The sequence below is a fragment of the Haliaeetus leucocephalus genome, unplaced genomic scaffold (genome assembly GCF_000737465.1).
Source record: "Haliaeetus leucocephalus isolate CR32 unplaced genomic scaffold, Haliaeetus_leucocephalus-4.0 Scaffold92, whole genome shotgun sequence".
Taxonomy (NCBI): Eukaryota; Metazoa; Chordata; class Aves; order Accipitriformes; family Accipitridae; genus Haliaeetus; species Haliaeetus leucocephalus.
In genome coordinates, this window is record NW_010972528.1 from 590054 (window position 1) to 615847 (window position 25794).

The 25794-nt window shown below is 50.5% G+C and overlaps 2 protein-coding genes across 3 annotated transcripts in view; one reads left to right on the forward strand and one right to left on the reverse strand.

The window, feature by feature from the left end:
* The window catches only part of CPNE2 (copine II), a 50574-nt gene extending 30154 nt beyond the window's left edge, over positions 1-20420 (forward strand). For both annotated transcript variants that reach the window (XM_010583340.1, XM_010583348.1), the window contains 10 exons: positions 453-542; positions 779-877; positions 2794-2880; positions 3643-3702; positions 6133-6266; positions 7076-7130; positions 12420-12471; positions 13682-13815; positions 18552-18788; positions 19828-20420. In XM_010583340.1, coding sequence (XP_010581642.1) covers positions 453-542; positions 779-877; positions 2794-2880; positions 3643-3702; positions 6133-6266; positions 7076-7130; positions 12420-12471; positions 13682-13815; positions 18552-18788; positions 19828-19935 — 1056 coding nt within the window. In that variant the 3' untranslated portion in view covers positions 19936-20420. The remainder of the gene's footprint in view (positions 1-452; positions 543-778; positions 878-2793; positions 2881-3642; positions 3703-6132; positions 6267-7075; positions 7131-12419; positions 12472-13681; positions 13816-18551; positions 18789-19827) is intronic.
* Positions 20421-23490: 3070 nt separating this feature from the next.
* FAM192A (family with sequence similarity 192, member A) overlaps positions 23491-25794 on the reverse strand; it is a 29515-nt gene continuing 27211 nt past the window's right edge. The window contains exon 7 of the mRNA XM_010583377.1: positions 23491-24239. Within this exon, the coding sequence (XP_010581679.1) occupies positions 24022-24239 (218 nt within the window). The 3' untranslated portion in view covers positions 23491-24021. The remainder of the gene's footprint in view (positions 24240-25794) is intronic.

Consider the following 25794-nt stretch of genomic DNA (forward strand, 5'->3'; position numbering starts at 1 on the left):
GCACGTGCGGGGCGGGGGGGGGGGGGGGGGGGGGTGCAGGTAAGCAATGAGTAGGGTGCAAGCAATGGGATGCAGAGGGCATAAATAGTAGCTGCTGGCCTTGAACTGGTGGGGTAAGTGGTTGTGCCCATGCTCTGGGCATGGTTGTGCCCATGCTGCCCAGTCTGCTGCAGCTGTTTTCTCAAGCAGGTTTATTTAATTGCCCCCCAGAGGTGGATAAATCACCCAACGTAATGAAATGAATCTGTTGTAACTCACACGTGCTACAGCCTGAGAAGGGGGAGCAGCTGTGTCTAAGTTAAGGAGGGAGAAGAGGGCTGAGATGGGGCTTTCTGCAGCTTGCCTGGCCTGCCTCACTGAGAACACGCTCTTGGAGATGTGTCTCTGCTTTGTTCCAATCTCCCCCTGCAGATGTGCCCATTGTAATGGCACCCTCTTCTCCTGCCCCACAGGTGATCAAGTACACACTGGACCCCGTCTGGAAGCCGTTCACTGTGCCTTTGGTGTCACTGTGCGATGGAGATGTAGAGAAGCTGATAAAGGTAGCTGGGGTCCCTTCAGCTTGTACAGTCAGTCTCTGGGATTGATTGTTAAACATCTAAAACCCCATGGCTGGTTTATTAAAAAAAACAACCAAAAAACTAAAGCAGAACCATTCCCCAAAACAATAAAAAAGCCTGTTTGGGGTCTCTAACAGGAGAGGTTGGGAACTTCAGCAAGTGTCCTTGCAGGAGATAGTTACTGCGTCTGAGGCTGGTTTGTGCTCCTCCCGCCCTAGGTGATGTGTTATGACTACGACAGTGATGGGGGACACGACTTCATCGGGGAGTTTCAGACCTCGGTGGCCAGGATGTGTGAAGCCCAAGATGCTTTTCCAGTAAGTGCCAACATGCTTTCAGGGAAGAATGAGGAGGGGGCTCCTTGGGGTTGGTGGTGGACTTGGACTGAGACCATCAACCTGTGCTGAGAAGAAGCCAAGTCCAACCACCTTTCTCCTCCCACCCGCACCATGAGTGACCCAGGCCACCGTTGTAGCTAAAGCATCTGAGCTAGAGAGAGGGCTGAGGCAGTCTTGCCTGAAAAATTGAGTTCTGCTGAGATGTTTGAAGCAGCACCTGTGATTTGGGGGGTCAGATGGGGAGGTGTGACATACTGCTAGGGCTGCATGTGCAGCAAGGACAGCCTCGTCCTCAGGAGTGTCAGCTTCTGTGCAACTCTACACCATTTTTTTGGCCAAAGGTGTCCCTGTCTTCCCCCCGAAGTGCTGGCCAAAAGCCTTGGTAGATGCCACCTGATCAAAGGCCTGTCGCGAAGACTCCTGGATGAGCAGAGCTTTTCACTGCCATCATCGCTAGGATTACAAAACCAAGACGAGGGCTTGGCCGAGACTTGGGGGGGTGTGAAACACCATGCATGGTACAATGAGAAAAATTTCCTGGCTGGGGAAACCAAGGCACAAAGTCGTGAAGTGTCCTGTCCAGGACTGCACAAGCTGATGGCGCCAGAGGCAGGCATTGAGCCCGTTTTTTCACTGGATTTGCAACCTATGCTGCTGTGCCCCTGTGCATAACATCTGGGGATGGGCTCTCTCTGCCTCCTCCCCTCGCTTGGATTGTCATGGAAGGTCAGGCACTGTCTGTTCCCTGGTAAAGCCGTTCCCAGCTGCCGCCGCTCTCTGACCGCAGCTGCAGCAGGCTTCAGGCAGAGGAAGGTGCCTCCAAAAGCAAGTGGCCGCTGCTTGCCACCACTGTGTATCGCCCTTCAGCATCCCTTCTCCCTGGGGCAGCTCCTCGTGATCTGCCTCATCCTTTTGTGTGGCCACGCTGATGAGGGTAAATACAGAAGCAGGGACAGAGATGCTCTGGCTGTAGACCAGGCACCACATGCTGGCATGTTTGCAGGTTGGGATCCGCAGTGTCCAGCCACAGCCTGGCCGAGATGGGGAGAAAGGCTCATTGACATCTCCAGGGCCATCACCGGGCTGGTCTGAGCAGGTCCAGGGCCATCATTGGATGGTCTGAGCAGGATGCTAGCGGAGGGGGCACAGACCGGCCACCACCGTCCTAAATGGGACCCATGTGAGAGCTACCTGCTAGTGGGTCTGGGCCTGACCAGCTACCTGGGTTTATTCAGAGTTAGGGGATTTTGTCAATAGCGTTTTGATTTTGTTCAGTCAGTGAAATGCAACATTCACATTCAGGAAACTTAAGGATTTTAGTATTTAAAATTTTCCCATTTTTCTGCAACTGGAAGAATGAACACAACTTTCTCTCTGTGTTCTCCCTGCCCGGTCCTGCCCTATCCCTCAGACCAATCTGCATGTAAACTTTCTTCTTTGACAAAAGTTTTTATTCAGTTTTAGATATTTTTTTTAAATTGAAATATTGCAGCAATTTTCTGAATATTCAAGAGGCATTTTGTTTTCCCAGAGTTTTTGAGGAAAGGTGGTGGTCTGCCCTAATTAGTCATGTGTTTGACCATTCCCATCCCATTTGCCCCTGTCCCATCCCGTAGACCCCTGTAGCCTTGCCAGGGTGTCTTGGCTGCCATGCACCAGGTCCTGGGCAAGGTGAAAGCCCCTGGAAAGGAAAAGCAGCCCCTTCCCAAGCAGGTTCTGTGCTTCCATTTCCATCATTAAATACTAGTAGCTCACTGTGATTCACGTATGTTTCTTCAGCACTTTGGAACACGTGGAGGGAGGGTGTCCACAGGATGTGGCCACTGGTGGCATCTGCAGACACCTGGCACAGCCCAGCACTGCTCTCAGACCACTGTCTGTCTCATGTGTTACAGCTCGAGCTAGAGTGCATTAACCCCAAAAAGCAGAAGAAGAAAAAGAATTACAAGAACTCGGGGATCATCATTGTCAAGTCCTGCAAAGTGAGTATGACGTCAGGATGTTTCCTTCCGCTTCTGGCTGAGCTCAGGTCTTCCCGAGCAAACCCCATCCCTTCTGCCTCCAGCACCCTTGCATTTTCAAGCACAGGTCCTGCAGAGCATGAATAAAAGTGTGATTTCCTTTCTGCCTGGGTTTCTCTCCACTTGGAGCACCTCATGTACTGAGTTGCTGGTGCCACCCTCCACCCAGGTGGTCACAGACCCAGGAGGAGGTGGTCAACATGGGCAGCGTCTGCATGAAGCCCAAGCTGTGGGTGCTTACCAACTGCTTGGTGTCTCCTTGGGGACAAGGGTTGGGTGCAGGTGGGAGAGGTCCTTCTTCTGAGCTGAGGTGTTGGCAAAGTCCTCTTTTTGCATGGCAGCAGCACAGCGGGGAAAGCACCAACACAGGTCTTCCCACACCAGATCTGCTGGTCCTGTGAGACCGTTTTGGCCATGGGGAGAGGATCTTCCATTCAGTTCACCATGGTGGACACTTCCAGCTCTCCAGGATCCCTGTCCAGACCTCCCACGCCAGCTTTGGACTAACACACAGCCTTGCTTGGCCCCACGCGACTCATGAAGTGCCAAAACACTGCCATGGGAGACCCACGTGGTTCTTCCCATTGCTTTGGCATGTGGCTGAAGGTCCCCCCAAGGCCCAAACTCACAGTGACTGCAGGCTTGGGCACTTTCTGTGTATTTATTTATTTTCGTTCTGCCATGGTGATGATTGCCGAACATTTATTTTTTGTTGTCTTTCAGGTAACCAGAGATTTCTCTTTCCTGGACTACATCCTGGGAGGCTGCCAGCTGATGTTTACTGTAAGGACTTTTACTTCTCTTTGCCCAGTAATAGTAACACATATTTAATGGTCAAACCTGGGGAGGGAAGTTCTGCATGAGATTTGGCACCAGCTTGGGTGGTTTTTCATGGCAATGAGGAGCTGCCCCATTTTGCTGTTAAACCATGTGGTTTGGGCATTTTTGGTGGTCATTATGGTGATGTTCAGGTGCGTCCAATAGCACAGAGGGAGCTGGCTAGACTTTGGCTGAATGTCAGACTCGCAGAAAGACCTTGTGACCCTTCACAAAATGTTACCGACTTCTCTCCCTATCGTAGGGTTTAACCACCCTCCAGTTTTTTTATGGAAGCTCTCCTTATTTTGAAGCCAGCTGAGAGGCTTTGGGCTGTTAATGAGATGGTTTTCTGCATTTTTACTGGCATTTCCACCTTCTTTCAAGCTGGACTATGGCTTGTCAGGAGTAACTAATCGAGGACATTACAACCCCGAGTGAAACTGCCACAATGCAGAAGTGGGGTTTTCAATTTCTGCAAACTTCTCTGGTGCAGTATCCAGAGAGCTGCAGGCACTTGCAGTATTTCAGTTTGTATTTTGTTATTTCGTCTAAAAACATGATGGGGGGAGAGTAGGAGGAGGAGGAAGAGTTGCCATAGGAACAGGAGTGATTGGGAGAGCTTTTTGTGTGCTGTTCTGCTGCTGTGAGCTAAGGTCTTGGTGCTGGAGAGTGAATAGAAGAGAAAATCATTAAGTTTATTGGTAGCACAGAGCTCTTGCATGAATTAGGCTTGAATGCAGAAATACTTCCACCCATCTAAAAATCTGCCAGTTATTGGAGGGTTTCTCCCCCTCTCAAGGCATCTTTGGTCCAAAAACCTGTGTGGGTCTGCAATGGATGCAACACTGCAGGAATGCCTGAGCTGGGAGGAGGATGCTGCTGCATGCACCACTGCAATTTGGAAAGGCTGCTGGTGTCCTCCCTGCCAAGGGAGATGGTGGGGAGAGAAGGGCTGAAGCTGCAGGGAAGAGGGGCATGGTGCCTGGCCGCTTGCCTTGTGCTAGAGGCAGACCAGCTGCATCCCTCTGAAATTTGTTGCCTGAGTGCTGCTCTGGGTGACACTGCTTGCGTGAGTGGGGCATGCATCTCTCTCAGTCCACTGAGCCCCCTCCCCGTGCCTCAGTTTCGCTCTTGCTCTCTGACCATGCCTGTGGTGGCTTGGCAGGAGCTGGGCACACAAGCGTGGGTGTTACAGCAGTGAACCACAGGTTGGTAAGGCTGTAAGGTTGCTTGATATAGAAGTTGGGTTTTCATAGAACCATGGGATGGTTTGGGTTGGAAGGGACCTTTGCAGATCATCAATCCAACCTACCTGCCATGGGCAGGGGCGTCTTTCATTAGATCAGGTTGCTCAAAGCCCTGTCCAACCTGACCTTGAATGCTTTCAACGATGGGACATCCACAACTTCTCTGGGCAACCTGTTCCAGTGCCTCACCACCCTCATTGTACAACATTTCTCCCTTATCTCCAATCTAAACCTACCCTCTTCCAGTTTAAAACCACATCCCCTTGTCCTGTCAAGCCTGTTTTACCAGCCACCCTGGCAGAGGGTGGTGGCACATCCTGGGCTGTGATGTCTCCTTGGCCCAGCCAGGCCAAGGTCCCATCTCAGCCAAATCGCAGTTCGTCTTCTCCCGTTATGAATACGGAGCAAAATCCCTCGCGAATCCCCTGAGCTCAATTTAGCCGGCGGAGTTATTTTGGGGTTTGCCTATTTGCTAAGCAAACAAGACAAGCGCAGTCACGCCACCTGCTCGCCTCTTCCCACCTTTTCCTTCCCAGTCATTTCAGATCAGGTGGCTCAGCGTCTCACCTCTTCTGACCAGGTTTAACTGGGTCTGAGATAGGCATTTCTACAAATGTCTTTAAATAGAAAGCCTAACTGAGGAGGGAGAAAAATGAGTGCCTTGCTGACAAAGTCTCCTGAGAGCTCAGCGTATATTGGTCCCCAGGGAAGCCCAATGAAGAGTGGCTCCAGGGAAAGATCTGCTCAGGGTTGTGAATCTTTGGTCAAAGACCTTGAGATCCAAATGCCCAGGCGGCTCTGGCTGCTTTGGTGTCTGTGGGGCTACTCAGTTCCTGAGCTTAATGCCTGGGAGATGGGCAGGGAGAGTCCTGAGCTGGAGGTGGTGGTGGCTTGCTCCAGGAGCAGGGGCTGCTTTGGGACACCTTATGTGATGCTTGCTGGTGAAAAGTGTACATGTAATAGTGAATGGCTTTGCCTAACCTAGTATTTAATCACCTTTTTTTAGGGAAGGTGAAAAGCTGGATTTTGTGAGGTTTGGGTCTTGATGGGACTGTGTGTGGACCTCAAAGGCAATGGTGGCTCGGTGGCAAGGTCCGTGGTGGTGTCTGCTAACGGAGGACGGGTCTGTCCTTCTCTTGTCCCCCAGGTTGGGATTGACTTCACAGCCTCCAATGGGAACCCACGAGACCCCTCTTCTTTGCACTATATCAACCCCATGGGGACAAACGAGTACTTGTCGGCTATCTGGGCTGTCGGCCAGATCATCCAGGACTATGACTCGTAAGCACCGTGCCCTTCTGCCTCCACCCCTGTTTTGCAGATGTTTCCCTGGCATGCCGAGGGGCTGCTGGGATGCATGTGCCTTCACTTCCCATCTGCAAAGCCAGGGCTAAATAATACCTTACTTTTGAAAAGCTCCTTGGGAGAAAATTACCACAGACATTGGGACACAAGAGGAGGAGAGGGTAAGGACAGGGTTTCTCCTCTCCCCCCATCACCACTGTTGAGAGGAAGGGTGCACTAGCAGAGGTGGGGAGCAGCCGTTTGGTGCTTTCTCGGCGCAGAGGAGATGCTCTCAGCTTGCTGATATTTGCTGTTGGCAGCTGCACTGCCAGCCTGCCTTGTTCCCCAGGTGCCCTGAGGTGTGCAACACAGAAAAATATCATCTTAGACATCAATAGAGAAAACAAAACAGAAATCTGATGGTCTCGCCGTGCTGGCTTTTGTGACCAAAATGGATAGGTAATTTTTTTTAAATCTCCAGAGTTACGCATCTGCAAGAGACTCAGGTGTTTGGGCAAGCGGATGTTCCTGATCCCTGTGGGTGATGAAGCAAAGCTGGACTCTTTTTTTTTCTCTAAAGATCAAAAGCTGAAGGGGAGCATCTATTCTCTCTCTGTTCAGCTCTCATGATTCTTAAAGGCACTGCATTGTTTTGGGAGAAGGGAAGGCTGGCACCTTTTTTAGCTGGCACTTTCATTGTAGCTGGGCGTCGGGCAGCTGGTAGCATGAGGAGGCCATAGCAAGAGCCATGTAAGCCTGCTTCATGTGCATAAATACACCCATACGTTTTTCTTCTTCTCTTTTAGAGACAAGATGTTTCCTGCTCTGGGATTTGGCGCCCAGCTCCCGCCAGACTGGAAGGTGAAGTGTTGTGGCCATCTGTGCGTTTGAGATGGGTTTGTCCTGATATTGCCTGGGCAGGAGTGGAGCTGCTGGGGCTTCCCAGCTGGCTTGGTCGGGGAAAACCTGTTGGGCAGAGGGAGAATGGGCAGATGTGGGATTTCAGCTGGTGGCAACTGAGATGTGGCAGTGCAGGTGGGCAGGGATGGGGCATGGGCAGCCTGTTCCTCCCTTCTAAGAGCAGCAGCTCCCTGGCATTAACAGGCAGAGTCAGGCATTGATTTATTTTCCTGGCAGGAGGCAGGAACAATTCCAGGCAAGGGAAAAGGCTCCTGGATGAATATGTGAGATGGCGGCAGAGTCTGGAAGGGGACTGGGAGCTGGGTAGCCTCAACATGATGTTGTACGGGCAGAGCCTACAAGGACTGGAAAAGAGGGGTTTTCCCAAAAGCCACTTTGATCTTTTGTTGGGATTAGGCACTGAAGGGGTTAAAGGCACCCTGGTCCTGCAAGGGTGTGAGCTGGAGCATTCTGCTCATCAGTTGGGCAGGTGTTGGGGCTGCTCCTGCAGCCCATGCTGGCTGATGGGGAGCATCTTCTCATGGCTGAGAAGATGTGCAAGGACACCACCATCTTTCATCACTGGCTGGGTCTTTTGGCTGCTCTTTGCTCACGCCCTTAATGTGCATTTTCTTTCTGCTCGCTGGTTTAGAGAAGTTCCCAGCTTTGGGTTGGGGGTTGAATTTCAGGGAGCCTTTTGTGTTCTTTGGGAGGGGAGGTTTGCTCTGGGCTCAGCGCAGCGGGGCATGTAAGTCACCAGTGGCTGTGAATCGGGCAGGGAAGCTCATCGCTGCCAGCCCTCGAGGCTGGGGATGTCCTGCCCGCCCCGACTTTGCGCTTTTCTCTGCTCTCCCGGCAGCCAAAATTCATGTGACTCAAGTGGGAGCTCTCGCTGTTTGCCAGCCACAGGAGGAGATCCCTCCATGTGCACTTTGGAGCTGATTCATCCTCCTTGGCCGGCAAATGTCTCTGGTCTGTCACTTCACCACTTTTGGTGGGAAAATCTTGGTAGGCAGCTTCCAAGGACTAACAGCCAGCTGCCGTCAGGGATTTATTACTTGGGGAGAGGAATAGGAATGGAAAATGCAGTGGGGATGGAAAGGGCATGGTGGCTCGGGCTGCTGGGGGAGTGGGCGAATTGTTACAGTGAACATCCCTCAGCACCTGTGGGAAACACATCGCTGGGCTGGAAATGACCCTTCCTGCAAGGCTGGAGGTGGGTACCAGGTCGAGGATGCTGGCTAGGGGCTGGGGAGCAGAGGGATGCTACTCCTGTGCCCCCGCTGTGGCTGCCTCCTGCAGCCTGCTGCAGAAATATTTTCTACTGCTCCTGCAGGCCTGGGGATACTCCATAAGCACTACCAGAAAAACCACCTTGTTTTCCCCCAGAATGATGTCTAAGCCCATGTAAACCCTAGTGGAGAGCAGCTCTCCCTCCCCAGGTGCTTGGCCCATGCCTAAAGGTCACCAGCTGTAATGCCCTGAGCGACCCATCGGTTGTCTAACGTTAGCAGTGGGGCCATCCCCCGTGCACCGCCCTGTGCCGCTCCAGCCTGGGCCTTCATCCCTCCCAGGCTTGTCCGGCCCACAGAGTCTGTGCATCACCAGCTCGACTTGCTCGTTAAAGGTTTTTTGGCCATCAAGGCTCATTGGGTAATTTCAAAGCCAAAGCAGTGGTTCTTCATTGAAACCCGTTGTCGTGGTTTAACCCCAGCCAGCAACTAAGCACCACGCAGCCGCTCACTCACTCCCCCCCCATCCAGTGGGATGGGGGAGAAAATCGGGAAAAAGAAGTAAAACTCGTGGGTTGAGATAAGAACGGTTTAATAGAACAGAAAAGAAGAAACTAATAATGATAATGATAACACTAATAAAATGACAACAGTAGTAATAAAAGGATTGGAATGTACAAATGATGCGCAGGGCAATTGCTCACCACCCACCAACCAACACCCAGTTAGTCCCCGAGCGGCGATTCCCCACCCCCACTTCCCAGTTCCTAAACTAGATGGGACGTCCCATGGTACAGAATACACCGTTGGCCAGTTTGGGTCAGGTGCCCTGGCTGTGTCCTGTGCCAAGTTCTTGTGCCCCTCCAGCTTTCTCGCTGGCTGGGCATGAGAAGCTGAAAAATCCTTGACTGTAGTCTAAACACTACTGAGCAACAACTGAAAACATCAGTGTTATCAACATTCTTCTCATACTGAACTCAAAACATAGCACTGTACCAGCTACTAGGAAGACAGTTAACTCTATCCCAGCTGAAACCAGGACACCCGTGCCCTGCGTTCCAGCAGGCAGGCATCGGGGAGCAGCGTGGCTGATGATACTCCTCGGGGGGACACGATGAAGGTGGCTGTCGTACCCCCAGAGCGGAGTGGAAATGGAGAAGATAGTTGAGAGATAAGAGTCACATAAATGGTGCTTTGTGCTCCCGTTGCCATGGCTCCCCCAACGCTTCCCAGGCACCCGTCGAGATGTTTTGCACACAAAAGTCTTGTTGGAAATGTCAAAGAACATCTTGCCATGTAACAGCTCTGTACAGAGCCTCGAGCGGTTTCCCAGTAGGGAACAGGAGAGGGAAGCAGATGGGTTGTGGTTTCTGGGGGATGAGCAAAGGCAAGGCAGCAGCAGAGAGGGTGATGCTTAACATCGGAGCCCCACCAGTCGCCCTGGGTTTGGGAGATGGGGTCAGCCAAAGGAAGCTGGCAGCTTTGCCAATGTGCCATCCCAAAGGCTTCCATTCATTTGCCTTTTTATATATAAATATAGGGAAACTGAGTCATGGCAGGGGAGGATCACTCGAGTTGGTGACAACCCTCTGCGGGGTCAGTTCTCTGGCACAGGCTCCAGCCATGTGTCTGCAAGGCACGTCCCTAATTCCTGATGGGAAAAGATGGAGCTATGGCCGTCCCCATCCAGGACTGGAAGAGGACACAGGCTGGCTGCAGATGAACGTCTTGCCATTTGGGGTGGTTTGAGAGTTTCTCCCTGTGAGTTACTGGTGAATGTGATACTTGTAGGTGCTCCCTATGCATTTAATTGGACTCCACAGAAACCGTTTTTCAAAGTACAAGCTGAATAGGGAATTAGATCCTTTTTTTTTTTTTTTTTTGTGTTATTTTGAAGCCCTCCTGTTGAATTTTCTAGCAGAGATATAGAGATATATATATATATAATCCTAAAAAACTCCAAAGGAGGTTTTGCAACACTTCTGCTATGCAGGGGGTCTGGTCTGTAGATGGTGAGGAACACAGCTCCAAACCATTTCATTGCTGCTCTTAAAAGAAAGAGAAACCCCTCTTATGCAGTGCAAAACATGGAAATATTTTTGCTTGCCTTGTCTATAAATACTGGTATGGCAGAATTTTGAACATCTTCTTCTAAAAAAAAAATAAATGAGCTCTTTACAACTGAAAATCAAGAAATTTGAATTTGGATACATTGCCCAAAATTGAGGCTTCTACAAGAAAGGGCGTATGCAAAACCAAGTCATGCATTTCAGACTACGTCTCTAACCCTGGGGTTACTGGTGGCTGGGAGTGTTACTGGTTGTGCTCAACAGGCATGGAGACACCCAAGCAGGCTCTTGATGGACACTCACCGGTCCGACAGCTTGTCAGCTTTGCAGCACGGGGAGGACTTTTTGTTGACCTACTTTTGTTGGGTTGCTATTTCCCACCCCACAGCCTCTTGCAAAAATAGTTTCTGCTGCTTTCAACACAATGCCCAGTATAATTGGAAAGTCTGAATCAGTGTTGCTTTTGCAGTCTCAGGAGGACTTCTGCTTCACACAGCGCTTTAGAGGACAGTCATTTTGCCAGCGTTATGAATACGCATGTCCCGAAGCGATCCCCCGGCTGAGAAGCTCAGCAAACCTCCACCCTCCTGAGAGGGAGAAAATATCCTTGTTTTGTAACTCTGGCATGAACAGAGTGGGAGCTTTTTGTTTCAGAGCCCTTGAGCTGGCGGCCTGAAAGCCCAAATCACCCCCTTCAAACTTCAGAGGTGCTGGAAGAGGCAGTTACGCATCCTTGGTGCTCCTGAGAGTCTATTTGCTTCTTAAGGTGCCTAGATTGCAGGTAGCAGAGTGAGGAATGCCTAAGCCCCCAGATCTCATGGTTGTTCCGCAAGCAAGCTGTTGACCTACACCACCATTGGCACGGTTCATAGTGGGGGCCAGGAGTCCTGACCCTCTCTTGCACCTGGGCCCCTGAGCTGCCCTGCCTTTGCTGGCAGAGATAGGATCAGAGCAACTGTTGCCCAGCATTTTGTGGTCTCTGTCTGCAGGCTCTTCCCGTGGAAGCAGATGAGGAAGGTTTCGTGATTTGCAGTCAGCACTGCTCTTTGGTTTCTCTGGATGGGCTAGTGCAACAGGCCAGGGATCAGGGTGTGCAGGGCTATCTGCTCTTGCCAGTGTCCCACAGGACCTCCTTGTGAGAGCATCTCCCTCAGCTTGAAAGGATGTGGTAGAAAACCTGAGGGATCTTGCACCTACTTGCCTTGGAGGAGGAATGGTTTCATGGTCAATGAAAACCAGCCCAGACTGTGCTGGGACTTGCTGTCCATCACACCCAAGCATTCACATCACCTCTCCTGTGCTGGCTTTCACTGTCATGATGACCCAGGTGATGAAGCTAGTCATCTGCTGGCTTTGTCATGGTAGCTGACATGGCAGATCAGGTCTTCAGCCCAGCTCACTCTGTGCCTGCCTCCCTCCTGTTGTGCCATGCCACTTGCAGAGAGGTGGGGAACCGGGATGCTGCCAGAACTGGGGCTCCCTGTAATGTTAATTGAGTTTTCTCCCTTTATAAGCTGCTATAGGATGAAGTGATTTCTCCTAGTGACTGGTGAGATGGCCCAGCTGGCTGAGCGCATCCCTGCTGCATGCTTTCCCTCTAGGCAGACAGTGGGAAGCCATGTGGACAAACCTGCTTGGATAGCTGTAGCAGAATGCGTGATGTGATAATTTCAGGTGGCTCCGTGATGGGGGGATTGAGGAACCAGTCCATCCTAAAATGCTGCACAACCCTGACCATGTTTGTCTCTGCGACTCCTTGCTGTTTGGGTAGTGGAGGGCTGGGAAATGTTGCTAACCCAACAGGATGGAACGTAATGTCTGTGACCATCGGGTCCTGCCCCAGGGCAGCATCAGACCCAAACCAGCCTTGCAGCATCAGCTAAACTGATAGTGAGCAGCCTGCTCTGCACTGGCCCTCTGTGTTAATTTGCGTCTCTTCTTCTCCACAGGTATCCCATGAATTTGCCATTAACTTCAATCCCACAAACCCATTCTGTTCAGGTAAGCATCTACCAGGTCTTTAAGACTCCTTAGATGCCTTCAGTGTCTTCTGTCCTTCCCTCTGCATTTCTCCAATAACATCTCGGGGATTTTTCAAGGTCTGTTCAGAGACAGACATGAACGGTGAAGCAGAGCACATGCTAAGGGTGCACTCATAAGAAAGCAGAGGAAATTTGGGGGTGTGTAGGAAGGCCCAACTGGATTCAGACAGCGTAAAATCCGCCTTCGCTCTGGTGTCTGGTGTGTCCTACCAGCCGTCTGCTCCTCCAGCAAGCCTGCAAGAAACACTAGGCCTGTTTAGCAGATGGGAAATTCAGACTTAATGCTTCATTTAGCAACTGAGAACTGGTCACAGTCATGGCTGAAGAACTGCTCAGATCCTAAGTGGTAAGGGGTACCGTGGACTCCGAAAGTCATCTGGTTTGACCTTTGCCTTTGCCCCCAGCAAAACGGGGACTTGGGCAGCCTCCCAACCTTGCTCACTGGTTCATGAATCCTGGTTGTGAACATCTGCTCTTCTGCTGTCTTTGCTTCGTTCAGTCCCTCTCTGGTAGCTATAATGGGTTCATTGGAGCTGATTTATCGCAGGTGTTATGGGGCGCAGAAGTCACCATCCTGCAACTCTTATTAGTGACAGGTCCTTCCCGAAGAACTGATTATCAGCTGATTAATTGTGGAATTGGTCATTTTTGAGTTATACACCCATGCATCCTTTCAGGGGAGCAGCCATTTACCCTGTTCTGGTGTGGCAGAAGAGTCTTCAATGACCTGCAGGTCCCAAACACAGTTTGGGAGCTCAGAGGGTGCTTCTGGGATTGTTTTGCTTCTCTCTGCTACTCTGCTCCATGTCTGTCTGGTTTTTGGTTATCCTCAGAGACCAGGAGTTACTTTTCTTTTTGCTCTGCCTCTTTGGCTGAATCTGGGATTTTTGCAGAAACCCAAGGAAAACCTTCTTTGACTGTGGGCACTACAAGGGCTCTCTTACCCCAGAAGGTCTGAGGACTCACTACAAAGTGACTAAAGAGCAAAGCCCTGGTATTAGAAAATTTGAGTTGAGGTGGATGAAACTTGTGGAGCTGGATGAGTTTGGGTAGGGGGGGGATAGGTCTAACTTCAGCTCCCATGACAGCGTTAGCTAATGATGCTTGGACTTGTGGTGGGCCTGGGCTGTGGTGCATTGTAATGCCTGGCTTCTCTGCTTTCCCTGAAGGTGTGGAGGGCATTGTCCAAGCGTACTCAGCCTGCCTGCCCCACATCCGCTTCTATGGACCCACCAACTTCTCCCCCATTGTCAACCACGTGGCCCGCTTCGCGGCTCAGGCCACCCAACAGGAGGCTGCATCCGTAAGTCTGTAAGATCCCGTGATATGATGGCAATCCTGATGACTTTGGGCAGGGGAAGGCAAACTCTGAGTTTGGTTTTTTCTCTTTCCTTTCACTGAGGGCAGGGAGGCCGACTCCTCCCACCAGGACCATCCCTGGGGTCCCTGCAGCTGTGGGCTCTCAGTTGGCTGTCGTCACTTCAGATGGAGAACATAGAGTCATTGCAAGTGCTTCTTAGGAAGAAAAAAAAACAAACTCAAAAAGTTGACAACAGTCAACAAAACTGCAGCTGTGGAGAATCAGAAATTATTGGGGAGAGAATGGAGATGGGGGTGAGAGATGCCATGAGGTGGGCATCCCTTGGATTTATACAGATGTCTTGAGCACCATCTTAAATGTTGGTGCCTTTACCTCAAAGAGGATTGAACAGCCCTGGGAATGGCAGCGAGAGACTTGGCCAAGACACTCAGTGGTGTGGACCAGCTCCTGTATGGGAAGCAATACGGCTGACACCTTCTGGCCCAGGAAGTCAACTGGGAATATCAGAGATGCATAAAATCATGAATGGTGAAAAAGTGATTGATTTCTCCCGAATTCTTATGGGGAAGGCCAGGAAGGCCCCCTGAGGAATAGCTGGGTGATGGGTATTCAACAGGCCAGTGCGCAGTGGAGTCAGGGAGCTGAGACCGCCCCAGGACGGTGCCTGGGGCTGAAGGCTGTGAAGGTCCGGAGAGGGAAGGGATGTGTTTGTGGCAGACCCAGCTATAAAGGGCTGATCACCACTGCGCCGAGGTGAGCTCAGGCTCAGGAGTCCCTGACACATGCCAGGCAGCAGCTGGCAGGAGACAGGAAAGGACAACTTTGTTATCTTCTAATTTTTTTCCTAAAACAACCTCTGCTGAGCTCCAGGGGGCTTTGCTCTGAGGAGGCAACCTCTGTCCTTATGGATAAGTGGGGAATGATAGTCCTGAGGAGAGCGGTTCTTGCTTTCAAAACAGTCTCCTGCTCCTGCTTGCTGCAAGACTGTCCTGGGGCAGGACGGACCGGATGGTCTTGGGGTCCCCAGGGGCACTAGGATGGCGATGCTGCTGCGGTAGCACAGGTGGGAAACACGAGCAACAGGGAAGAGGTTGAGCATGACTTTAAACCTTTGGTTTATTTCCCTTCGACACACAACAAACAGCTGCAGGAAGCATCTCCCTCTCCTGTGAAGATCTCCCAGGGAGATCTGGAGGTGCACATCCAGCCTTGCAAGCAGCGGCAGGAGAGAGCAAGCCTGGGCTATGGTGTAAAGCATGACGTTTCTGATGTGGCTGATGGCCAGATCTGAACCTTTTGCCAGAAGACCTTTCTGCTATTCCCCTTCAAATAGCTTTTTATATTTGAGGAGGAATTGCAGAAAACCACGGGATGGCTTGATTCAATCATTGCTTTTCACACCACTTGGACAAGCAGCAGGCTCAGGGCCATGTTTCAGGTTCCCGCACGGCTGCTCCAGCCGCTCAGCAGTCCTGGAAGTCCCTGTTAATTAGTCCGTCAGACTATTCACATCCATAAGTCAAAAAGCTGCTCATTAGCGCGGGGGCCTCGTACAACTGCGCACAGTTGCGCTGGGCTGTGAGGGAGCCGGTGCCAGCGCGGTTTTGGAGCGTGAAGCTGGTGGTTGAAGGGTTGCCGGGATGCCTGCGTGTGTCAGGAGCTGCAGCCATGGGTCCAGCCTTGCTGGTGGTGACCGGAGTGTCCCCTCAGGGGTGCAAAGAGCATCTGAAGACTGCAAGATGGAGCTCACTTGGGTCCCCATGGCAGCAGGCTGCCCACAGAGGACAGCAGGTCTGACCCCTGGGTTTTGCTGGCCAAAAGCAGCTCAGCTTGGGCATCAGCACATGTGTGGCAGGAGCTGCCTCGGGGTAGAAGCTTGCCTGGTTCCTGCCTGGAGCAGGGCTGGATCACACCCAAAACGTCCTCCCCAAGGGGACCTTTTCCAGCCTTGCCTTGAGCACTGTTGCTCTTCCCAGCCCCAGGCACAAGGAAATACTGAGTTTGGTTTAATTCAGCACAAATCCAGGTCGCTCCTCATTTTTTCATTTTCTCTCTCGGCATCAGTGGGGGAGGGAGAAACCCACAGGCTCCGCACTGAGCAGAGGCGCTAATCATATGCAAATTGCACCCCTCCGTTGGCACTAATAGTTTAATCAAGGGAGATTTTAAATAATGGGCAGTAATAGTGCCGTCAGAGGCAAGTCGGGGTTGGCTTGGTCTTTTCTTTTGGAAGCACAAAGCATTATTGATGAGGGATCTTACTCCCCTGGGGTCTTCTCTTCTATTCCATCTTCAATGTGTGCAGCAAAGCCACCCCTGATGCTGCTGGCTTCAGTGGCCACCTGGACCTGCCCTCCTCTTCCTCCTGCACTTGCTTGCTCCCAACATTTCAAATAAAACAAAAAAACCTCGTAGTTTTTCCATGGCAACGTGGATTACAAACACTGGAGCCATCGGCTCTTAAGGGATGGGAGGACTAAAACGTGTTGGGGTGAGGGGGAGAGACAGAGGGATTACACATGATTTGACTCTTGGGGAAGTATTAATAAGCTTTGGGGAATTAAAACACACCTTTCCAGCAGGGCCCCTGCATCCAAACATCCCCTTTTCTTACCACATGCTGCTTAGTGCTGCCTAATCCCTTCAAGTCCTGCTCACGTGGGTGAGCCTAATTGCTGATATCATTAGCAAATAATCAGGAAACATCCCAAAGCCCTCAGTGGATTCAGAGATCAGCCATTTTAACTACAAAAAGGGGAGAAAGGGCGAAGGTGCTGCTGGGTTGGTGTGCCAATGGAGACCCCAGCCTGGGGGGATCCGGCCATGGGGCCAGCCTGGTCCCTGCCGCCATGGCTCCGGTTGCACCCTGGCCAGGTACCATGGCTGGAGCCCTGAGGTGCCGCCAGCACCCCTGCCCCGCTGCCATTTACTGACACCACCCAAACTGTCATCGGTCCTTGGGGAACCTCCCACCGATGCTCTCATGCAGTGCTCGCTGCTCCCTTGCTAGTAATGATGCTCCCCGCAAGCTCATCCTGCTGCAGCCCCCCGGGCTTTGAGCCTGACCCCCCACCATCAGCTCTTATTCTGCTTGCCCTCCAAAATACGTCGCGATAAACATTTGATGAGCTCTGCTCTACCCCTCTTTTCCTGCATACTTTCCAGCATTTTTCTCTGATCCCATTACGGATTTCACAGAAAAAAAGGGAACAAAGGGAAATAGTCCTTTCTGGGTTTCCTCTTTTTGACCATGCACAGAGGCCGGGGGAGGAAGGAGAGGAATCAGCTTAAAGTCGATCCCATTATCAGCTCCTCTCCTCAAGGTTTTACACTTCCTCCCATACTGGTTCCCAGACAGAGTCAGGCCCCAGTCACTTGTCCTGCTTCCAGTGATGACCAGTGCTGGCCACCATGGAGAAGCATGCAGGTCTTCTCCTGGAGTTTAGTCTTACCCTCCAGACTCGGGTGTTGGGGTCCTGCTCTTCAGATCTACATCTCCCCATGACTCGCTCTGAAAAGTAGGGATTTAGGGAAAAGCTAAATCCTGGGCAGTGCTCTGCAGGCAGGGCTAATGCATCAAAAGGGGTCAGGGTCAGGAAGGGGCTGGCTGCCTGCCCTGGCTTGGGACTACCTCCTCACCCACATCCTCGGGTTGTGTTTAAGCTTGATCCAGCCTTGTTTGTACTTGGAATTTAGCACCGGAGCGTGTCGAGGGCAGACAACGCTTAGGGAAGGTTTCGGGAGCTGTGGGCTGGAGGAAGACCAAGAAAATGGGCTTTGGGTGGCGTTCCCTCTCTTGCTTTTCCAGGATGGCTGTGCTAGTGGTTTTCAGAGGAAATGGAAAAAATGAGGAGAGGAACAAAGGGCTTTAATGTGCTTAAGTGCTTGCTTTCGTCATTTCTCCAGCACACGCAAGCTGTGTAATGTGCCAAAATTGAACAATTACTTTCCCTGGAGGCAGAGGAGATGGGTTTTTCAGGGGTCCGCATGCCCCAGATTTGATGAGCTGGGTCCAGCAGGACTGTCTGTCTGTCTGCTCATCCTCCCCCAACTCCGTGGACTAGCCTGGTCACCCTCCTTTCCCCACGAGAAGGGGAGCAGGTGCTAATGCCACTGCTCTGGCATCCCCCCCAGCTTGCCAGTACCCTCTGCATCCCCCCCCCTCGCTGCCTCTGAGACCCACTGCTTTTTATGGGAGACGGACAAGCCCTGAGCGTGGGACAAGCCCCCCCTGCCCCACACTGGGATGCAGGAGATGCTCCCCATCCGTGCAGGGATGTGTTGATGGGGACCGCCCAGAAACGCACCCCACCGTATGCAGGTAGGGGGAGATTTCATCTCCCAGCTGGGCTCATGTCCCGGCCCCAAACTCCTCCTGGCTGTGACACAGAAGCTCTGCACAGGTTGGGGCTTTTCTTCCATCATTAAGCAGAGTAAATCAGTAAAATATTTTGGGATGGGAGTTGGTTTGTTGTTTGGTTAGGATCTTTCAAAAATTGGGGGGAATGGGAGCACCTGAAATTTCTGGATACTGCTAAAGGGGGGTGATGCCAGCTGTCCTGGGAAGGGGTGAACCTCAGGCTCCCAAATTCCCCGGGGGACCTGCCTCCCCGCAATGTGCAGAGCATCCCAGCCACTCACACCCCAGAGGCTCTGGCTGTGATATGAGGGTGCCCCAGCATGCCACTGGGTCTGACCCTCCACCCTCCCTTCTGCAGCAATACTTCATCCTCCTCATCATCACGGATGGGGTGATCAGCGACATGGACGAGACAAGACACGCTGTGGTGCAGGCATCCAAGCTGCCCATGTCCATCATCATCGTGGGGGTGGGGAACGCCGACTTTGCCGCCATGGAGTTCCTGGATGGGGACAGCCGGGTGCTGCGCTCCTACACCGGCGAGGAGGCCGTGCGTGACATCGTCCAGTTCGTGCCCTTCCGGGATTTCCGCAACGTGAGCATGGGCAGCGGGGAGGGGATCGCAGGCGGAAATGGGGTCTCAAGCCTGGAAAGGACCCTGGAAGTGGAGCAACCCTGGCAGAGGCAGATAGAGGCAAGAGGTAGAGGGCTGGCACCCGCCTGCCCTGCCCTGCCCCTAAACTCCACATCCCTCAGTGATGCTCCAGCATGGACCATGTAAAGCAGCACTGCAGGCAGGGGCAACAGTGCTCTGTATCTCCATAGCATGCTCCATCTGAGCACCACCACATCTCCGCCACCCCCTGTCATTGCCAGGCAGGTGGGAGCAAAAACCAGTTAATTATAGCAGGGTCCAGGTTCCCACAGCAAGCTGGGGCAGCACTGGGCTTGTGTCCCTTGCCGCAGTCCCATGCCAGCGTCTCCCACTCAGGCCTCATCTGGCACCCGTGATGTGTCATGTGCTGAGGGCTTAATGCTGAATTGCCCCGGCCCTGGGGGTAAGCAAGCCCTGAGCCCCACAGGTCCCCTCCCAGCACCTGTAGAAAGGGGTAATACTGGCAGTGGCCCTGCACATGTACCCTCTGTGGGACAGCTTCCCACTGCCTGACCCACTGTTGTGTGTTGGAAAAACGTTGATGAAGGAAGGGGAAAAAAAAAAAGGACAAAATGAGATACAGTTCTCTGCCCATCTTGATCGGCCAGGAGTCAGCCCTGGGTCGGACGCTGTTGCTGGCACAGGATTGCCAGAGGATGCAGAAACTCAGCCTGTGCTTATCTTCCCTCTTTTAGCAACTAATCAGTGTTTTTCTATTTCACCTGCTGTTACTCAATACCTGTTTTTTTCTAACCTACCGAGGATGTTTTATTCCTCCCTACCAGTGCATTAGCTCCTGGAAGGAAGGTGAAGTATAGAATATAATAATCCCAGGTGTATAAAATGCTGGCTGCCAGTAGGCTCTGGGGTGTATTAAATGAAATGCCACAGTCTGGAGTTGGGGACAGCCCAGGCGTGTTTTCTCGGTTGGTCCCCTATGGCCATGCTTACGCCGGTGTTTCCTCCCTTTCGCCTGCAGGCCCCCAAGGAGACCCTGGCCAAAGCTGTGCTGGCGGAGCTGCCCCAGCAAGTCGTGCAGTACTTCAAGCACCAAAACCTGCCGCCCATCAACTCGGAGCCCGCGTAGAGCTGTGCCAGGCTGTGCCCTCTGCATGTTGCTGAAGCCTGTCGGTCCTACCGAAAACGCATGTTCCACATGCTTTTAAGAGAATACCCTCCCTGAAATACTTTGTACTCCTTAATTTAATTGCTAAGTTCTTAAAACTCATCCCAGAGAAGCATCTGGATTCATTTTGTACAGTCCCAGCCCGAGGTAACACTAAGCGGCCAGGCCATGCCCTGGTCCTGCTCTGTTGAGTCACTTTTCAGTATTGAATGTACTTTGTATAATTTCAGTGGAACAGGATACAATTTTTACAATCAAAACTTGCTTTTTCCAAGCAATGAAATGCTTAATATATTATTATCATTCAATGAACTGGTCATTGTATAGTTCATGTATCTGTGTTGTTGTACCTGTACATCTGTCACGCTCTATGTTCATTTTTATACTGTGTACATGTTATATTTGTTATACTCAGGTTAATAAAGGAACTTGGACATTTAAAACAAGGGACTCCCATATGGGAAGGTCTGGGGGCACCTTACATGGTCAGTGGTGCTGGGTGTTTGAGAGTCACCCCGAGACAGGCTGTCACCCAGCCACTCAGCCTGTGCTCAGTGTCTGTGCCCCAGGATCAGCCCCAGGCCACCAACAGCAGCAGGCAAGATAGCGATTTACCAAAGGTGGAGGTGAATATGGATGTCCTGGGGAGGGCAGCATCCTCTCCCCATCCCATCAGCTCTCAGTGCCTGCCCGAGCTGAGGGCAGGAGGCTGGTGTGTGTGCAAGCATGCGCATGCTTGGGAAAACACCGGTGAACCCACAACAAACTGGCAAAGGAAGTTTCATGGTTTGCTGCTGCTTCATCTCTAGAAATTTTTCCAAGTCTGAGTAACAAAAGTTCCCTGCTGCCTGGGAGAAGATGGGCTGGGTAATGAAATCCTGCTTTCCAGCAGCTCCTTTGAGCTGCTCATCAGCAACATGCTCTCTTCAGCACTAATTGCTGCTTTCTTCTGTTGTTAACTAGATTAAGGTCTTTTGAAGCTAGCAGGTAGGAAGTTGAACATACTGCAGGGATCACCAGCCTTACTCCAAACTCAGGTAGACTTGACATCCCTTCTCCCCATTAGCGAAAACACTTGCGGCGGGAGGTTGGTGTCTCCATTTAAAGCCTGGAGCCCATTTGCATGCATATGTGCTACTGGCTGTGCTCGTTACCACTGCTAGTGAATGCATGGTTGTCACTGCTGCCACCGAGTCACCAGCACACAGGCTGCCTCATGCAGCCCCACAGCTTGGCCAAAGCACAAAGCCAAAGCTGATGGTGAGGCCTCGAGTCAGCTCCAAGCACAGAGCTTGGTGAGACCCCATCCCTCGGGAGAGGTGGGACTGCTCCATGAAATATTTGCCTTGCAAAGCCCTCTGGAAGGGAAAAAACCCAACCAACACCACCCTTTTCCAAATGGAGAAGCAGCCTTTGAAAGGCAGCTTGTTTGAAAATAATGCTGTATACAGCTCAGCCTCCAGATCAAAGTCTGTGGCTCTGGAAAAAAAATTTTTTTTTTCTTTCCATATGAAAACCTCACATGCAGCTGCACTAGCTAGTAAGCTCTCCTGCTAGTAGCATGTTTGTGGGGGTTTGTCATTTTTTTTAACACCTCTCTGAAGCTTTAACAACAAGCACAGACAACAAGCAGTTTATGAAGCTGTCTCTGGGGAGGGGATGAAGCACACGCTATGCAGTCACGGCAAAGAGAGAACAGTCTTAAAAAAAAAAAAAAAAAATCTACATCCATCACTGAATGACAGAGTTGTTGGACCCAGCCGTTCTTCTCCAGCATATCAGCCCTGGGGCAAGGTTACTGCCACAGCTGCCATTTCCAGAAGCTCTGATTTATCCTCCATCCCTTGCACTCTTCATGTCCCAGCATGTCTTTCAGTCCACTTAAGTATTTTAATGTCAGATGGCTTCTGACTGTAAGAAGGTAAATGGGCCCAACAGATGGAGTGATGAGCTGGGACAACTCTGCAGTTTGTTTACATGGGCCAGGCCATGAGAACAGCAGAAGTGACTCAGACTCAAAGGCTTGTGTGAGCTAAAGGCATTCCCCGAGTGCCCTATTCCTGCTCTTCTGGGAACAAGAGGAAAGTGGGGAGCTCTCCTGCCTGCTTTCACTGAATTATATCTCCTCCTGGCCTTGCATGGTCCAACATAACCACCGTCACCCCCCTCTTGGTCTCACCTACAGCCCCCATGGACCACCACCACCACATCTGCCTGCAACTGGCTGCCAAATCCCACTATAAATTTCTTACTAAATCAGCCATTTTGAATGCAGTTATGCAAAATACCACTCGGGGAAAATGGCCCCAGCATGCCACAGCCAGGCCAGGCTGTTCCAACTCTATAGAGAGATTATTGATCTAGCTTAATGCCAGGGAAGCACACCTACATCTCTCATTTCAACTGCTCAAGGCTCTTGCAAATGCAACTTTCAAGAAAAACAGATATTTTTTTGTGCACCACTTCCATTTCACTCCATAGCCAGGTACGATGAAAGTCATCCAAAGCAAAGCATTAGGGAGGCAGCAAGAGATCTATCTATTTTCCACCTGAAAGCACCATAATTACAGTAGCTGGAGAAGAGGCAGGAGCAACTCTGGAGCAAACACAAAGGTGCCAGGCAGCCCAGAAGAACAGGGGAGGAATTACAGTGTGTTTGTAAAGATCTGATTGTGGAACTGGGTTGTGCAAACAGAAAGGGTATTTGGCTAAGGATAGCTTCAGCGTGAGCACAACTCTCCTTGTTTCCTTCAGGAAAGTTCAACACTCAAGCTAAGCCATGAATCCTACTAAATGCCTTCGGTTTTCACTGCTTTTATCCCAGCTGCTCTCTTACAAGTTGCTTAGCGTCACATTCAGATAACTGCCCTTTGGTACGCACGTATCAGCTGTTTTCTCAGAAGCGCATACACTTCGGAGTGTAGTACGTAGACCAAGACTGCTGTGAGGGAGATTATCACAAAGACATTTCCACCTTTGAGCAGTCAAGCTGAGGTGTTCCAACCCACCGACCTCCCATTAGTGCTGTTGGCACACAGATGAAAAAGATGGGCCCTCAGCTTTCACAGCTTACTTCTCACTCATGCCTGGCTTCCTGGTCCACACCACCCATAAACATGCCCATGTAAGGTTCCTTAAATCCAGTACAACTTCAAAAATTACCAACTGCAAAGGATGGCAGAGTTCTCCAGCTTCTGCACAAAGAGGTTGGGCTGAACTGGGGAATCCCATGCACTCTGAATTCATGCTCTTCAGGACACTGCTGCAGAAAAGCTGAATTGACTTGTCAAGCGCCCGTGCAGGAGCAATGGCCTTTGAGCAGAACAGCCAACTGCAGCTCCTCCGAACTCACTCAGAACAAGAGTTTTCCATCACCTTCTCTCTGCATTTGTAGGAGGCTGGCTTGCACTTTTCCTGGGTGGTGGTTTGAGGAAGGGGCTGGTTGGGTAGTGCAGAAATTGCTTAATGGAACAGGAACAATTATGAATGGCACAAGCCAAGATAAAAAAACATGCATTCAGAATGTCTTTAATCATGTTAACACTAAAACTTCTTTACAGTGTCATGGCAATCTACACTTCACCATCTGCTTGATTTCTGTTCTGCCCCCATTTCTCAAATACAGAATAAAAATGACATTTTAAAACAGAACACATGGCTTTTTCTACAAGACTTCACTGCTTCAAGTGAATATTTTTTGCCTGTTAGTCTTGTATAAACTTCTTAAATCACCAGAATTCTTTCTTTCCGTAAGAATTTTAAAAGATAAAGCTCTCTCCTCCCTACCCTCAGACCTTCATTACATTACTAGGTATGCCTTCTCATTTAGGATGGTAGCCTTTCTTCCAGGCTCAGTATGCACCCCAGAAATGGAAAGTTGTGGGAGGGGGAATAAAATAAAATACAATGAGTTATTTTAGAAGTATCTGAGTGTATTAGAGTTGAGAGGTTAGCTAGAAAGATTATATTTGGGGCAGAAGGATGCATCAAGCATCCATCAGGGCTTTGGAAGATACTCTGCACTACATTACACACGGAGGGATTTTGTTATGGACCATCGAAGAAACTGTTGCTACGAAAGACAGAAGAGACGATCTTTCCAGTGGAATTAATAGTGCCTTCGCTATCCGAGCTGGACTCCGAATCACTGCTTCCTGAGTAGGCGCCCAGGCCAGGCAGGATCCCAATGCACACAGCTGCTGAGGGACAGTGGACTGTGGAGCCTCCCACTGAGCTGCTCCCCAAGGGAACACAGGATGGTTTTTCTGAAAGAGAGGTACCTCAGTCAAAAACAAGAGTGAAGGAAAGGGCTTTTAATCAAGCCCAGGAACTGCCACGTGCCATTCACCTGCTATTGCCACATCAGTGGTGGTTGACTGCAGGATTTAATTAAAGCATAAGGCAGCTTTATGCTGCAATAAAGCTATTCTGACAGGAAGGACTTGCTACCTCGGGGATTTTTTTTCTCATCACTAGTTTAAGCCCAGCTCTACGCTGGCATTACAGATTTTTATTCTAAAGTTGTCAGTTTGATGCTTGTCAAGTACCAAACCCACTAAATAAGAATAAATAGCTCTGCTTTGTGTAATTGAGTATTTTTTTGCGATATAACAGCATAGTTGAGGAAAAGTTTTATTCCATCGTTCTGCTAGTCAATGTCTCCCATCTTCCATGGCTAATTAATTATTTCCAGCGTTCTGAAAGTTTACTCAACAGAATGAGATTCAGGAAGCGCCTTGGGTTGTCGTTACACAATTGCAGCTCACCCTATTTGTGTCAAGAATATCCTGACAGCAAGTCAATTGCAGCCCTGACAGCTAAGACTGAAACGCAACTTAATTTTTCTTCTAGTTTCTGAAACAAATTGGTTTCAGGATGGACAAGATCACTTCATAGCATGAAAAGCTAATAGGGGATGTATACAAATACATCAAATGCTGCTGTGAAGAGGAAGGGGATTATCTGTTCTCCATGTATCCCGTCGATAGAACAAGCACTAGGCTTGAAATGCAGCTAAGGAGACTCCTATTAGTTATCAGGTAAAACTCTTTAAGGGTAAAATCAGTTAAGCATTAGAATAAACTGCCTAAGGAGGGTGCACAATCTGTATCTGTGGAGATTTAAGAGCAGCTTAGACAAACATCTGTCAGGAATGGTTTAGGCAGGGGATAGACTGATGACCTGTAGAGGTTCCCTCCAGCCCTATGAAGGCTGTCAGCACCTATCGTTACCACTTCTACTGCTTTAAGAGAGAACATGCCAACTGCAGTCTGTGCTGTCTTGCATAATGAAGGAGCAGGAAAGCAAATCCTCTATCAGATTTAACACCGAGTCAGTTGCTGTTCAGGTGAGAGACAGCTTCCCACATGCAGAAATCAGGACATACCTTGATTCTTTTCATCATGATCAGTATCTAGTTTCAACCTCTTCACACTGTTACCACCATCTGAACTGTGGAAAAAAAAAAAGAAAATATCTTGTTCCTCACAAGCAACCACTTAATTACTGTGAAGTTAAAGTAACATCTTTGCCTCAAAACCTACAGCAAATGCCAGCAGGATCCCCTGATGACCAGCACCACTTTAAAATGCTGTTAACTGGGGCTTCTTAGGGAACATACACAATCCTAGAAAGAGTCAACACCTACACTGGAAATATCACCTGTTAACCTGGGAAACAGAAACATGCCTCTGGGAGTCCAAGTCAGACCTCTTGCACAGCAACTCAGTGCTGCCTATTCAGCTGGAAGTACCCCACAGGAGATCAGGAATGACTACCTGAGCTTCATACAGCCCACATGACCACAGGCTTGCACATGTG